The sequence below is a fragment of the Carcharhinus amblyrhynchos genome, chromosome 19 (assembly GCF_965287045.1).
Source record: "Carcharhinus amblyrhynchos chromosome 19, sCarAmb.v2.hapA, whole genome shotgun sequence".
Taxonomy (NCBI): domain Eukaryota; kingdom Metazoa; phylum Chordata; class Chondrichthyes; order Carcharhiniformes; family Carcharhinidae; genus Carcharhinus; species Carcharhinus amblyrhynchos.
The window spans coordinates 34,386,524-34,403,131 of record NC_137342.1 but is presented as its reverse complement, the minus strand read 5'-3'; the positions used below and the strand labels follow the sequence as shown (position 1 = coordinate 34,403,131).

Below are 16,608 nucleotides of genomic sequence, written 5' to 3'. Positions count from 1 at the left end.
AGAATTTTGATTCCTTGCCTATTGTATTGTTGACTATCAGGCCTACCAAGTAAAGCAGTGTGTTAACATGTTCAGCTTCTGTCTTTTTATTCATATCTCATGTATCTAAGGAATCTCTTTCTCCAAATTTTTGTGATTGATCTGGACCTTGGATAAATCCAAACTGATTTGGAAAAGTGGATTTCTGATCCATGTTAAAGTTTATAAATTGCAGGTTCCATTTTAAGCGGTTTCTGAAAAGCCAAAATCATGCTGCCATACACTTCAGCAGAAAGGGTTTTCTCAGCACTTGCTGGTTTTGGAAAGCTCCAGCGTTGATAGCATTTGTGACCTCAGTGATATAAATTTTTCAACAATGGCTACTTGGATTGACAGGTTAGATTCCCACTTTACCACAATCATTCTTGGTTCCTAGCAGCATTGTATCCCAGCTTTTGATGGGTTCTTAAAGCTGCCTACTCAGTTGTGAGTATTTTTTTAATACATTTTTGTTCTGTTTGTTCAGAGCAAGTTTGGGAAAAAGTTGTTCAGGCACTGTTGGGAGTCCGTTTTAGCAAACTGCGATCCATACAGCGATTTCTAACTACTGTACTCTTTAATTTTCTTTCGGAACTTGAATTGTCCAGGAATTTTGTATTGTTAGTTTACTCCTGCTATTCTGTTGGCCCTGTACACTCTGGATGTTCAAGCTAGACTTCCACAGGCTTTGATGGAGTGTTCTGCTGCATTGAGCAATTTAATTTTTGCCTTCAGCTTCCAACCCTTTCTCTGGAGCTTTTCTTTGGCAATTTCCTTCTGCGCCTTCATTTTCTGAGCTTTTCTTCAAATCAGAATGCTTCTTTGACTTTTCCTTACGTTTTCCAGGATTTTAATTTTCTTCTGCAGTATCTGTTGGGTTTTGAGTTGTTCCATTTGCTGCCACCATGTTGTAAGCCATAGTTTGGTAAGTCTTATTAAGGTATTTGTAAGTCTTAGGTCATTTAACAGCAAATATTTATGAACTACCTGAAACTATATACATAAGTACAGTAACGGTGCAAATTAGGAACTATCTCTACGGTTGCTTCTACACACAGCCTTGTCCAACACTATACTGGCCCTTCAGTGCAGGTCTTACATCTGTGTGGGCAGTGCTGTACTTAGTCCCATATTAGTGCTTTATGGGCTAGACCCTTTAGTTTTGGAGTATATTTGTTCTGAGCCCTTACTATCGCCTTGAATAGCACCTCACTGGTACTGATCTCTCTTCTTGCCGCAATATTTTATGATTTTTATTGACATTTCAGAAAAACACTGGGCAATACTCGGGGCAGAAAGACATCAAAGAACACTCCAAGATATAAAGATACCACACAATACTCCAGGCTAACAAAACAAAATACAACACTCCATGCTAACAGGCCACCAGCCAATGCTCCCAGGCTAAAAAGATACCAGCCCAACAATGACTCTAAACAAAATCCCAGGTTAAAAGACAATACTCTCAGCCAGAATTGACGATGACAAATTGCCAGGGTCGATTTTGCCAATTCCCTGTGGAATCATCAAAATGCTTTAAAACCACAGCTCACCAACTATCCTTCCTCCCCAGGCAAAATAAAGTTTGTTTTTAGTGACCATTAACTTTTAATTAGAGGAGTTGATGTTTACCTCAATCAGGAAATCTCCCGTCCTGAGCCCAGCCTTCCATGCCACTCCTTCCACATCCACAGATTCCAGGTATTGCAGAGCTGGGAACGCTGGTGTGGGGGTGAACTCTTCAATTGGAGTCTCCGCTGTGAGAAAAAGAAAGTTCTAAGTGAATCAATTGCATTTACTGCATACTTCCAGAACTTAGATTTCCCTCACTTCTTTAATTTTGAAGCATCTTAAGGTATCTTGCACTGTTATCGGTGCTATGCAAGTTGTTGCTGTTTGACAGTTATTGGGCTGAAGTAAAGATAGGCTGGAATAAAAATGTTTTCACCCAATGTTCCTGGGTCAGCTTACTGATATCAGGTTAGATGTGAAGTTGTAAGAATCCAACCACCAGACTTAGGTGGAGAGCAAAACTGCATGCATATTTTGATTTTAATAAGAAGGACTTGATTTAGAATCGTCAGATGAATGAAGGGAAACTTGAGACTTTATTATGCGTCTTAATGACTCTAAGAGGAGTAAAGTAGGAGAGAGCGATGGGATTGAAGTAAAGGATCACAATGTGGTAAATTGGGAGACTACAGTTATGTTAAAGTAAGGAACTGCAATTGGATTAATGTAGGGGTCAATGATGGGTGAGGGTAGGGGAATGCACTGAAATAAGATAGGAAACTGCAATGGGTTAAACCAGGACTGTGATGGAGCACAGTAAAAGGATATAATTAGGGTAGAATAAGACACTACGATGGGGTGAGAGTAGGAGACTGCAATGAATTAAAGTGATGAACTACAATAAAATAGAGTAGGAGACTGTAAAGGAGTGGTATAGGAGGCTGCAATGAGCATAGAGTAGGGGACTCTAGTGTTGAGAACTACATTGGGGCAGAATAAGGGACTTTGGTGCAGTAGGGAATTGTGATGGGGTTGTTTAAGAGCTTGCAGTGCTGCAAAATAGGAGACTGTAGTGAGGTGAGAGTAGGGGACTGCAATTAGGGCAGAGTAGGAGACTGCAATGGTGTAGGGCTGGTGGGCCAGCATGGCTCCTTTAAGGGGGTAGTCACCAAGGGCCATGTGATTGGAGAGGCAGTGTGGGAAAATGAACCAATTTGGTGCAAGGATGTACATCCTGGGTTGAGAAAGAATATCAGTTTGAGCCAGGGAGAAGACTAGAGTGACATGTGTTGCAGCTCTGTTAGACCATTGCTTGTACATACATAAATATTGTTGGTAATAAATACTTCATAGCCTGAAGCCATGATGAGTTGCCTTTGAAGTTATTACATTGGCAATGAGGAAAAAACTTTAATTAATCATCAGCTAGAGGGGGAGGAGAGCAAGTGACGAAACTATGAAGAAGCAAGGTACATTCACCTCAAAAATGCCTTTAATTGGAAAGATTGAGCCATCGGACCCAACCGGAGGCATGGAATTGAAAGACTGCGTTATTTCTTTGTAGCAAATGAGATTGCAGCAGAGAAAAAAATGGAAGGTGATACCACTCACAGTCTATGGCCCATATACATACAACCTAGTGATAAGTTTAAAACCATTTGATATTTCAGAAACGAAAGGGGGAATTTTCCCATCCTGTCCACCATGGGAATCATGGCCAATGGGGGTGGACCATGCAAAGGTCCATTGACCTGAAGCAGGATTTTCCAGTTTTGGGGGTGAGCTTGGCTGGAAAATCCCACCCAAAGTCTTTTGACTACGTAGTCAAATTGGTCAAAAATGATTTTAACCCTGACCTTCATAAATTTCATTCTGCAGTCCGGGAGGCAGGCGAAACCATCTCTGGCTTTGTACACCAGATTGAGAGTGTTAATAGACCACAGTGAATTTGACCCAGCTTTAGGGGAAATGTTAAGAAACCATTTAATCTGTGGAATAGACAGTCTTGTAATACAGAAGTAGTTGCTGGCTTAGACCAAAATCTCCTTACAAAAAGTTCTGGAGACGGCCCAGGAGAATGAATACACTGAGCAGGGCATAAGCAAATTACCAAGGCATGCCCAATGGGGTGAACTGTTTGTGGTGGAAAACAGGCGCTGCAAGGAACAGCCTGGGTGAGGGTGCAGGAGATCCCGTGGAGCAGTGTGTAGCACTGATGGATGGAAGTCTATTTCTGGTGTGGGAGAGAACATGCCCAAGAAACTAACTGGTGCAGAAATTATGTATGTTACCGACGTAAAAGAAAGTGTCATTTACAAGCTTGGTACAGCATGAAGCAGTCAGGATAGAACATGCAAAAAGAACCACAACAGTTAATTTAACTCTGTTAAAAAAAACTGGATGAGGAGCCCAATAAGGGACACAAGTCATATACCTTAAACCAGGTGCAACTCAATAAGGTGCCCCTATAGAGATAGCTTTGATGGTAAATGACAGATCTCTTAAAATGGATTTCGATACTGGAGCAGCGGCCACAGTCACAGGGAGCAAGCATTTCGATACCTTCAAAAGGGTCTGCAGCCCTTGAGGTTGAGTGATTCAAGAGCCATTTTGTCTACCTATACAGGAGAAACATTGAAGACAGTAGGGTCAGCAGTAGTTACTATATCCTACAGAAGCCAAACAGCTCAACTACCTAATCTAGTAATTGAGGGTCACAGACCTTGCCTCATGGGTCAGGATTAGTTGAAGCAGAAAATATTAGATTAGTTGGAAATATTAAACCTACGAGATGGAGGTTGTCAATAGTTACTGTGAATAATCTGCGGTTTTTCAAAAGGAATTGGGATGATTAAAAGGGGCAAAAGCCAAAATTTATTTGAATCTTGAGGCAACGCCAACATTCTTCAGGCCTACAAAGTGCTTTATGCTTGGCACCACAAGGTTGAAGTAGAGCTTGAGTAGATTAGGACCTGTCAATTCTTGGAGTAGTATATGATGATATATAACACTAGGGGCGGAATTTTATTGGCTCACCCCGTCCATCGATGGCCGGAGTGAGCCGGTAAAATTGCGTGAGAGCTGAGAAATAAGGATAACGCCAGATTTCCAGTGAAGTTAGCCTCTCACCAGAAATAGGCAAGAGGTTGAATAATTTATTTAACTGTATTGAAATGCTTGTACGCGTGTGTTTTGGGAGCTTGGTGTCCAATTGTCTGGGTTCACTTACCCTTATGGCCCTGCCAAATGTTCTCTCAGGCAAGGAAAACACCTACTCCCCAAGGAGGGGAACAATTGCATTGGCCTCACCAGCTGAACCAGAGGCTGAGGACAAAGGGGGTGCCCCTTGGGTACTGCCAACCTGCCGGTGCCAGTTTGGCATCTTCGCCCTGCCAGCCTGGCACTTGGGCAATGCCCAGTAGGCAACCTGGCATTGCCCACCAGGGACTATGGGTGCGGGGCCTAAAGGGGCAGTCCAATTGGGGTGGGGGTCAGAGATGCCCATTGTCACTCTGTAGATGCAATCAGTGGGGGAGGGAGGGGGCGTTGCCACTCTGCAGGTGCAATTGGTGGAGGAGAAAGAGGGTCCTGCTGCCACTCTGCAGGTGTGATCAGTGGGGGGTAGGATGGATTATGGCAGAATTGTGGGTCGCATTGCGGTAGAGCAGCAGGCCACACTGCCGTAGAGCAGTGGGCTGCACCGCGGTACAGTAGCAGGCCGCACCGCGGTACAGTAGCAGGCCGCATTGCGGTAGAGTGCAAGGGTGTGAAATAATTTAGTGCTGACGCTTTGCAAGGAAGGCAATTAAGACATCTCAGTGAAATTTCATTTTAATTGTACTTGTGTGGGCAGGAGAAAATGAGAATTTTTAATGAGAGTTGAGAGGATGGAATAAGGTGAAATGTTTAGAGGAGAATGTACCAGAGAACTAGGGGTACATGCGTGAATAGACATCTTGTGGGGAGATGAAGAGAAGGGTGGTGAGAGATAGTCCAGAGAGTTCAGAGTGTCCAGAGTGGCGGGGAGGGGGTGTGAGTTGTCAAAGCACCTTTTGGCTTCTTACGGAAATACTTTGAACTTATATAACGCCTTTTACATTGTAAGAAGTTCCCAGAATGTTCCAAGATGGATTAATTACTTCTGAAGAATACCGACTGTTGTTTTGCAGGATCGGCAGTGCAGGTTTAAAGTTTAAAGTTTTGCAGGATCGGCAGCGTAGGAAGATCTATCAAACATAAAATGAAATTAAGGAACTATTTTTGGTGGTGTTGTTTTTATTGTTCATTCATAGGATGTAGGCGTCACTGGCAAAGCCATTTATTGCCTATCCGTAATAGTCCTAGAGGAAAGGGTGGTGAGCTATCTTCTTTAAATGCTGCAGTCAGAGTCGTAGAGATTTACAGCGTGGAAACAGGTCTTTCGGCCCAACTTATACATGACATCCTTTTTTTTAACCACTAAACTAGTCCCAATTGCCCACGTTTGGCCCATATCTCTCTACCCATCTTACCCATGTAACTGTTAAATGCTTTTTAAAAGACGATCGTTTACCCGCCTCTACTACTAGTTCTGGCAGCTTTTTCCAGACACTCACCACCCTCTGTGTGAAAAAATTGCCCCTCTGGACACTTTTGTATCTCTCCCCTCTCACTTTAAACCTATGACCTCTAATTTTAGACTCCCATAACTTTGGGAAAGGATGTTGACTATCTAACTGATCTATGCCCCTCATTATTTTATAGATGTCATCCCCTAAGTCTCCTACGCTCCAGGGAAAACCATAACGCAAACCATCAAGTCCCGGTAGCATCCTAGTAAATCTCTTCTGTACTCTTTCTAGTTTAATAATATCCTTACTACATGGGGTGTAGTATACCCACAGTGCTGATAGACTTCTAGATTTTCAACCCATTGCTGGGTTGAAAATCTAGAAGGAAAACCAATATATTTTCAAGTTGAGATGGAATGTGACTTGGGGGAAAACTTGTACTTCATATTCTCATGTACTTGCCACCCATATTCTTCTACATGGTAGAGGTCATGGGATTGGAAGATGGTCTCAAAGAAGTCTTAGCAAGGTTTTGTAGTGCATCTCGTAGATAGTACATTCGACTGCCATTGTGCACCTCTGGAGGAGGGAGTGAATGTTTTGTTACAAAGGCAAGGTTTTATAAAATTATTATATTTTGGAGCTATGCCTTTAGTTTAGGGTAAATTGGAGGATGGGGGGTCATGTGACTTGTTCTAAATTCTGCTCACCACAAGCCTGAGTGGTTTAAATTTTTAAATATTGCAAGGTAAATGGTTTTGTAAATGGATAATACTTTAAACTGTCTATTTAAATGAATAGAAAGACAGAGTAAACTTGAGTCTAAGGAATAGCTAATTAGCATTTCTACCTGGATACAGGGCCCATGTGATTCACTTTGCCATGGACAAGGGCTTTGAAGGAAAAAGAGTCTATGTGAAACTACTGACAGATTGAATTACGCATTGGCTGGGATTTTACCACCCCATTCACCACAGGAATCAGAGCAGGCGAGAGGCAGACAGTGGAAAGGTCCATTTGGGCAAGATTTTATGGTTTTAGGATGGGCGAGGCCATAAAACCCCATCCATTATCTTAAAGGTATCACTGAACTTCAGATAGGTCCACTCCGCAAGAATCTGAGGGAGAGAGAATGTGAAAAAGAGGGAAGGAGGGCAGGAGAGAGGGATGGAAGCAAATGGTAAGGAATAAGGATGACGGGATGGCTGAGAGGGAGAATGGGTGAAAGGGAGTGAGCAAGGGGGAGAGGGAGTGGGATGAGGAAGAGAGAGGCAGAGATAGGGCAGAGGGGTAGGAGAGACAGAAAGGGAGAAGGGGAGGGAGGAGAGTGATATCAAGGGCAGTCACCACTCTTACCTCACCTCGGGAATCAGCTTTCTCCTTGTTTTGACCAAGAATATAATGAGGTGTGGAACCAAGTGGTCCTGGTAGAACCTAAACTGGGCATCAGTGTACACTACTTGATTACACTGCTGACATGATTCTTTCATTGTTTTACCAATGATTGGGAGCAGATTGTTGAGGGAGTTCCTGGGTAGTTTGAAATTCCAAAGGAACTGTCCCTCTGTTTTTTTGATGCCTGTAACTTGTCTTGTTTGGCAACACTATTGCTTGTAATAAAAGCAAATTACTGCAGATGCTGAATCTGAAACCAAAAGTCAAAACGCTGGAAAATCTCAGCAGGTCTGACAGCGTCTGTAAGGCGAGAAAAGAGCTGACATTTCAATGACCCTTTATCAAAGCACTTTTGGTGTGGTCATGGTCCAGGGGGAGGTAGGAGGAAATATCTGAGAGTTAGCATTGAGCCTCTGCGAGATAGAGGTCAGTACACCAGATGACAACAGCACCCCCTTTGTTGGTAGGTTTGATGACAATGTCACGGTTGGACCTGAGGAAGTGAAGGGCAGAAAGTTCAGAAGGAGAGAGATTGGAATGGGTGAGGGGGGGGAGTCAGAAAAATTGAGACAGCCAATGTCCTGATGACAGTTCCCAATGAAAAGATCGAGAGCAGGTAATTGTCCTGGTGGAGGTGTCCAATTGGAGGCAGAATGTTGGAGGCACGTGAAAGGATCTGTGGAATGGGGGAAGAAAACTTGACCAAAGAAGTGGGCAGCAGAAGAAGAGTTCAACATCACGTCGAGCCCGGAATTCATTGAGGTGGGGAGGTAAGGGTACGAAGCTGAGTCTTTTGTTGAGGATAGCACACTCAGCCTCAGAGAGGGGAAGGTCGGAGGGTATGGTGAAGGCCAGGCAAGGGCTGGGGCTAGAAGAGATGGAATTCGAGGGATTGGGATTGGTGGAGCACCTGGTCTGGCTTAGCTGTGGAGCAGGTCAGCAGAAAGATTGGGAGACAACTAGTAATGGTGGATTCTATGCTTAGAGGAACTGACATGCATTTCTGTGGCTAGTCAATGGTGATGTGGGGTAAGTGTCATCAACCAGCAGTTATTATGGTCCAAATTGATACCAATGATATAGACAGGAAGAGTGGTGACATCTTGCAGGCAATTCTAGGGAGCTTGCATCAAAACTAGCAAGCGGGAGTTCAAAGGTAATAATCTCCACATTATTCCTGGTGCCACACATAGTGAGTATAGAAATAGGAGGATACAGCAGATGAATGTGTGGCTAGAGAGCTGATAGAGGAGGGAGAGCTTTAGATTCTTGAGATATTGGGACTGGTACAGGGGCAGATGGGATCTATACAGGCTGGGCAGGTTGCAACTGAGCAGAGTTAGGACCAATGTCCCTGCAGTGCAGTTGTGAATGCTATTGCGGAGGGTTTAAATTAAGTTGGCAGGGGCATGGGAATAAGCAGATAACTTTAGAGAGGAAAAACAAGATACACAAAAATTGGGGGAGACAGATGCTACTAGAATAAGTAATAGTAAAATACTATGAGAAGTTGGAGTAAGGGGAAGTGCAGTAGGGTCTGAATTAGATTTTCTGTGCATGTTTGTGAAAACACAGAATATGCTAAATAAAGTTGGTGTGTTGCAGGCACAAATAGCTGTGCAGGAATGTGATATCATGGGGCTAACAGACTCCTGGCTCAAACAAGGACAGGGCAGAGGACCAAATATTCCTGGGTGTTCAGGAAAGATAGGGAAGAAAAGTGGAGAGATGGCAATACTGACTAAGGAGAATACTACAAGGCTGTAGGGGGATGTGCTCGAGGGGTCAAGGACAGGATCTATTTGATTAGAACTAAGAAACAATAGAGATATAATAACATTTCACGGATATATTACATCAACCACTAACTAGTTGGAAAGATACAGAGGAACAAATTAGTAAGGACATTACACGGAGATGAACTTAGATAATTAATATAACTTGGGGTAGCACTGTTATAAAGGGAAGAGATGGGAAGACTTTCTGAAGTATGTTCAAGAGAATTTTCTAGACTACTATGTTTCCAGCCCAATGAAAAAGGAGGGATTGCTGAATCTCGATCTGTGGAATGAGATAGGGAAACTGGATCAAGTGTCAGTAGCGGGACAGTTATTATAGTATGTTAGCTGAGGAAAAGAATAACAGGAATCCAAAGTAAAAATAATTAATTGGGGCAGTACCTTCCCAATTTCCGGTCTTACTCCCCACAGTACCCTCAGATGCATCTGATCCAATCTTGGTGGCTTATCAACTTTGCAGACAGCCTTTCTAATACCTCCGCACTCAATTTTTTGTCCATCCAGTATGTCAACTACCTTATTTTTCATTCCAGCTTCGGCAGCATCATCTTTGTGTAAAGTCAGTTTCAATAAGGAGAGAATGGATTCTGCCCCAGGTAGATTAGAATCAAAAGCTGTTGTGCAAATCTGAACAATGGGCTGCCTTTAAAGAGGAGCAAGTTTAGATATAGTTGGGCTATATTCCCACAAGGCAACATAGGAAAGGATAAACAAAGCCACAGTACCTGAAGGAACGAATGACCGAAGACAGTATGTGAAGCAGAAAATGACATGTGTGCCAAAGGTCAGGCTCATGATATAAACGAGAACAAGATTAAGTGAGAAACTAGAAAAAAGGAGAAAGTATGAGAAGACAATTGTAAGTACTGAAAGGGAGATAAAAGGAAGAATTAGGTGGATTCTAAACCAAAAATTGGAATTTATACATGAATGCAGGGTACTTGGCTGAGATACTAAATGAATAATTAACATCTGACTTAACATGAAAAAGGAGGGATTGCACCCCTTTATTGTGTACTATTACTTTAAGTGACATGAAGAATGCCACCTAACCCCGAGTATCTCATGATTTCCTCACTGACAGCTGGATGACCATAAATGTATTAACTACTTATTGTTGGTGAAGCCATCCCAACTTGATTAAACCAGACGCCAATAGCACATTAAAAAAATTCAAACATCAGTTTTTCTTGGTGCAGAGATTTGTTCAGAAATGCAAATGGCATCATTGTCCACAGCAGTATATGAAAGGTGCAAACTTCTACTGAGGAGATTGTTCCAGAGATAGTAACTGTCCTCAAAACATGCTGATGCAATGGAGACCCATGTTTTATAACTGATTCCTAGCACATGCTGAAGCTAGCCATTTCAACATCCAAATCCCAAGACCAACATGTGATCACCCAGCCCGACTCCCACCTCACCCAACCTGACACCCACCTCACCCAGCCCGACACCAATTCACAGCCTGATCAACATACATATTGGCAGCAATTTTCCCTTCTTGCGTGCCACAGGAATTGTAGTGGACAAGACAGATATTGGGAGGAACATTCAAAGGACCATTGAGCTCAGGCATGAATTTTGGGTCCTGGGGTATCAGGCTAGCTGAGTTGGGCGTTGGACTGGCTGCATGAGCTGGGCATCGGGCTGCGTGAGTTGGGTATTGGGCTGACTGGGTGAATGTCGGGCTGGCTGAGTTGGTGTCGGGCTGGGCAAGTAAGTGTTGAGCTTGGCGAGTTGGGTGGCTGGAGAATCCCATCCATTGTATAAACATCAAAAGCTGTGTTTTTAAACTATTTTGCAAAAATGTGAATATTTTGTGTTCATGCGAGTTTCAGTCAAGCTCTCCATTTTCCCTGGTGACAAAAAATGTCATGAAGCCCCTCTCTCCCTCATCCATGCAAACATGTGCACCTCCTTTTGGCCTTCCTCTCCCAACTCATGTAGTTAGTAGTTGGTCTTCCCACCTTTGTTTCCCCCATTCTCATTCAGCAGCCCATGGTCCCAAACCCCCTACTCACACACAGGCTTTCAGAAACCCCTCTTCTCAAACCGTATGCTCCACCACTCACTTGGCAGCCCTCATGCCCCCATTTCCCAAAACTCTTGTCCCCAATTCACTCACTCAACAACCCCTTATCAACTCACCATCACACCACTCACTCATTTGGCCTTTCCAACCAATTGTATAGCAATAGGGAGCTACCCTGTTATATGATAAAGGATAAGCCCGTAAGGAGTATAGAATCGCAGCGAGACCTGGGGGTGCAAGTGCACAAGTCTTTGAAGGTGGCAGTGCAAGTGGAGAGTGTGGTGAAGAAAGCCTATGGTATGTTAGCCTTTATAGGAAGGGGTATAGAATATAAAAGCTGGAGTCCAATGTTGCAGTTGTACAGAACGTTGGTTAGGCCGCATTTGGAGTACTGCGTCCAGTTCTGGTCGCCTTACTACTGGACGGACGTGGAGACTCTGGAGAAAGTGCAGAGGAGGTTTACCAGGATGTTGCCTGGTATGGAAGGACTGGGGAATGAGGAAAGATTGAAGAAATTGGGGCTCTTTTCCCTTGAAAGACGCCGACTGGGGGGGATCTAATAGAGGTATATAAGATTATGAAGGGTATAGATAGAGTAAACAGAGGTAAGCTATTTCCTATAATAGAGACACGTAGGACAAGGGGCCATGGACTTAAGGTGAGGGGGGAGAGGTACAACACTGTTACTAGAGGGAGGTTTTTCACACAGAGGGTAGTGGGGTATGGAATGCTCTGCCAAGTAAGGTGGTGGAGGCAAACACGCTAGAGTCCTTTAAGAGTAACTTAGACAGGCACATGACTGAGTTGGAGATGGGTGGATATAGGAGATCCTTTTAAATAAGGGTCATTAGCATTGGGGCGTCCCTGGTAATGTAAATGGGTATAGTACGATAATAATGTTTTTTCTCTTTTCATTCAAAGGTTTTAAGTCAGTCCACCTCGTGTCCAACGAGGGGCATACACGCGATGGGTCGTACTGGGGCTGCTCTTGGTTGTTCGAGATTGGCCTAGTGCTTCATTTCGTTAGTGTGCGCCTAAACTGGACAAGATACTGGGCAAGACGACAGCTCAGTGACTATTGCTGATTGCTGTGCAGGCACATGGATTTGGGCCGGTGTCTGTGGGAGTTTGCGCATTCTCCCCGTGCTTGCATGGGTTTTCTCCGGGTGCTCCGGTTTCCTCCCACACCCCAAAGATGTGCTGTTAGGCTGATTGGCAGGAATAAATTGTCCCTAAATCAGTTTCCCTCAATCTGGATGGCCATGAAACATTAGACAGGGGTCGTGGGTAGAGAGGTGGACTGGTGGTGTTGAGATGGCTGCACGGGCTCATTGGGCCGAAGGGCCTGTTTCCCGGGCTGATTTTGTTCTTTGTACCCTGGCACCTCTCAGTCCCATTCCTGACCAAGACTGCTGATTGAAAATCAGCACTGATTCACTATAACCTGCTGAGACTCTGGCTTCAATGCTTTCTCCAGCTACCTCACCCCCAGCCCTTCCACTCCACCCAGCATCCCCAGCCACCTGTTGAACCCTGCTGATTCACCGAGAGGCCAACAGTGGAGTCAGCTGAGTGTGCCCTCTCGGTGGGATATGTTATAGTAGCTGGGTTCACATGAGCGGCGTTCATGTGGCTGAGTAAAGGCAGTTAGGGTTTGGGTCCAGGCATGAGCTGTGATGGGGATGCTCATTTTGGAGTTCATAGTTTTCACCTTGGGCAATCTGTTCTTTGGGGATTGGCTGAGATCGAGCTCAAGTGCACCAACAACTAGAATAGGCAGAGGTCAGAAAATCAATTCCAATGGAACTGCACGCTTGAGAAATCAGAATTCTGCAAAAAGGGGGAAATTTCTCAGCCTTGTATATCCCAACATCTGGTGCTACTCCAGACACATCTACTAGTGTTGTCCTCTATCTTCCATCCAACATAGAATCCCTACAGTGCAGAAAGAGACCATTTGGCTCATCGAGCCTGCACCAACAATCTCACCCAGGCCCTATTCCCTAACCCCACATATTTACTCTGTTAATCCTGGTGACATTAGGGGCAATTAAGTATGGCCAATCAACCTAACCCGCATATCTTTGGAGTGTGGGAGGAAACCAGAACACCTGGAGGAAACTTGCGCAAACATGTGGAGAATGTGCAAACTCCATACAGACAGTGACCCGATGCCGGAATTGAACCCGGGTCCCTGGTGCTGTGAGGCAGCAGTGCTAACCATTGTGCTGCCCCATAAACTTGAGTTCATCCAAAACTCTACAACCTGCATCCTAACTTGCACCAAGTTCTATTAACCCATCACTTCTGCATTTGTTGAACTACATTGGCTCCTGCAAGCAAACTTCTTCAATTTTAAAATTCTCACCAATGTTTTCAAAATCATTCAAAGTCTCACCCTATCTGTAACCTCCACCAGCTCTACAAGTCACTGAAATCTCTTGCTCCTCCAATACTGATCCCTCATGCACCCCAAATATAATCTCTTCAGCATTCGTGCCCGTGCTTTCAGCTATCTGAACTCTGAAGTTCCCTCAATCTCTCTGCCTCTCATTCCTCCTTTAAGATACTCTTCAAAACATACCTCTTTGTCCAAGGTTTTGGCCAGCTGTCCTATTATTTCTTTAGATGGCTCAGCCTCATATTCTAGATGATACCACTTCTGTAAAGCATCTTGGGGTGTCTGATTATATTAAAGGTGCTATATAAATGCAAGTTGTCAAAAGCTTCAATAAGAGTCCAATCGACTTAAATTCCATTGGTGTCATGAAATTCAGCATTCTGTTCACTTGTTTAACGCACATTCATATTGCCTGAATGTTGTGAGTGCTGAGTCTAATGTCAGTCCCACAGCCCTTTCCAATACTCTTTCGTCGTTCTATTTCATTTTTTGCCGATACAAACACAGAAAAGTTCTTCAATAACATTCTCACTAAGCTGGAAACGATTAGCCTGTGCTCCAGTCACACGGTTTTCCATCCACTATCTGTCATCAGAAAGGAAAATGAATCTTTTGCCTATCACTGGATGAGTGTTAGTTTTTCCAGAGAGTCTCTATTCGAGGAATGGTTGGTAAGTTTTGTACTTGTTCCTAAGAATAGTTTTCTCAACTTAAATCAAAAGGAAGAGCTGAGTAATCTGAGGTCAGTGCCAATCAGTTGTCAGGCTGAGGGTCTGAGAGTCTGACTAATGCCTGAATTTTGCTGTGAGCTCAGTGTCTGCATCAGGTTTTGCAGCTTTTTACCTTTTTTGGTGTTGATTGCTCAGCTCATGTTGCTGCTCTGTGGCTGCAGGCCCACATAACACCACACAAGCTTTCCCTATAGCTTAGCTGGTTAAATCAGCAAGTAGCTGAATTCTTGAGATTAGAAGGGAAAGAACTGGCATTTATATAATGCCTTTCATGACTTCAGGATGTCGCAAAATACTTTGCCAGCAACAAAACACTTTTAACATGCAGTCACTATTGTGAGGTTTGAAGCTTGGTAGCCTATTTGCACACAGCAAGATCCCACATGTGAGCAACGTGATAATAATCAGATCATCTTTTAATAATACTGATGAAGGGTAAATATTGGCCAGGACACCAGAGAACTCATCTGCTCTTCTTTGAATAAAGTCACAGGATCATTTACATCCACCTGAGAGGATAGACAGGGCTTCAGTTTAATGTTTAATGAGTTTGTATGTTTGAGTTCCTCCGGGTGCTCTAGTTTTCTCCTACAGTCCAAAGATGTGCAGGTTAGGTGGATTGACCATGGTAAACATGTGCGGTTAAGGGGATAGGGCAGACGGGTGAGTCTGGGTAAGATGCTCTTTTGAAGAGTCAGTGCAAACATGATGGACCAAATGGCCTCCTTCTGCACTACAGGGATCCTATGCATATACATAGAAACATACATAGAAAATAGGAGGAGGAGACCATTCCGCCGTTCAAGCCTGTTCTGCATTCATTATGATCATGACTGATCATCAAATTCAATACCCTGATCTGGCAAATCACTTGATCCCTTTAGCTCCAAGAGCTATATCTAATTCCTTCTTGAAATCACACAATGTTTTGGCCTCAACCTTGTATAGCAAGAATATCCTTCCACAGATGAGGGCACCAAGACTGTACCTTAACAATGCCCTATACAACTGTAGCAAAACATCCCTATCCCTGTACTCAATCCTTGCTATGAAGGCCAACATACCTTTTTCACTGCCAGCTGTACATGCGAGCACACTTTCAGCAACTGATACATGAAGATACCAAGGTCTCATTGAGTAACCACCTCTCACAATTAAAATCCATTCAAATAATAATCTGCCTTCCTATTTTTGCAACCAAAGTGGATAATCTCACATTTCTCCACATTGTACTATATCTGCCACGCATATGCCCACACACTGTCCAAATCAAGCTGAAGCATCTCTGCACCTTCCTCACAACTAGTCCTTTTCCACTGCATAATACCAGTCCAAGATGTCTAGGACAATTCAGGACTGGGTGAAAAAGAAGATAAATGCTTTTAGAAGTCTAAAAGGAGCAATTCAGCTGCGGCCCTTGAAGAATATAGGAAATGAAAGAGGGAACTTAAGAAAGCAATTAGAAGACCAAAAAGGGGGCATTGAAAGGACTTGTGAACAGGATTAGGGAGAATCTGAAGTTTTATAAATACATTAAAGGGAAGAAGATAACCAGGGAAAGAGATAGGCCCATTAGAGAACAAGGGGACGATCTGTGTGTGAAGCTGCAGGATATTAAAGGGTGTTAAATGAATACTTCTCTTCAGTCTTCACTCTGGAAAAGGAACTGTGAGAAAATTGCACAGTTTGCATTGGAAATGAGGAGGTATAGAAGGTTCTGATAGTTTAAAAATGGACACATCCCCTGGCCCAGATGAATTACACCCCAGGCTGCTGTGGGAGACAAGGCAGGAAATTGCAGGAGCTCTGGCATAAATTTTTAATTTCTCTCTGGCCACGAGGGAATTGGCAGAGGACTGGAGGATGGTGAATGTGGTTCCACTTTTCAAGAAGGGTGGTAGAGATGAACTAGGAAATTACAGATAAATGAGTCTCATGTCTGTGGTAGGGAAACAACTGGAGAAAATTCTGAGGGAGAGAATTAATATCCATTTGGAAAGGCATGGGTTAATTAGGGATAGTCAGCACGGCTTTGTCATGCCTAACAAGTTTTTCAAAAATATGATCAAGTGTGTGGATGTGGTAAGTTCAGTTGATGTAGTTTATACAGATTTTAGAAAAGCTTTCACAGACTGATTGAGAAAGTTAAAGCACGTGGAATTCAGAG

At 43.6% G+C, this 16,608-nt stretch overlaps 1 protein-coding gene across 1 annotated transcript in view; it reads right to left on the bottom strand.

Moving 5' to 3' along the window:
* shank3a (SH3 and multiple ankyrin repeat domains 3a) overlaps positions 1-16,608 on the bottom strand; it is an 823,427-nt gene that overhangs the window by 193,300 nt on the left and 613,519 nt on the right. Inside the window, exon 15 of the mRNA XM_080207556.1 lies at positions 1,651-1,775. Within this exon, the coding sequence (XP_080063682.1) occupies positions 1,651-1,775 (125 nt within the window). The remainder of the gene's footprint in view (positions 1-1,650; positions 1,776-16,608) is intronic.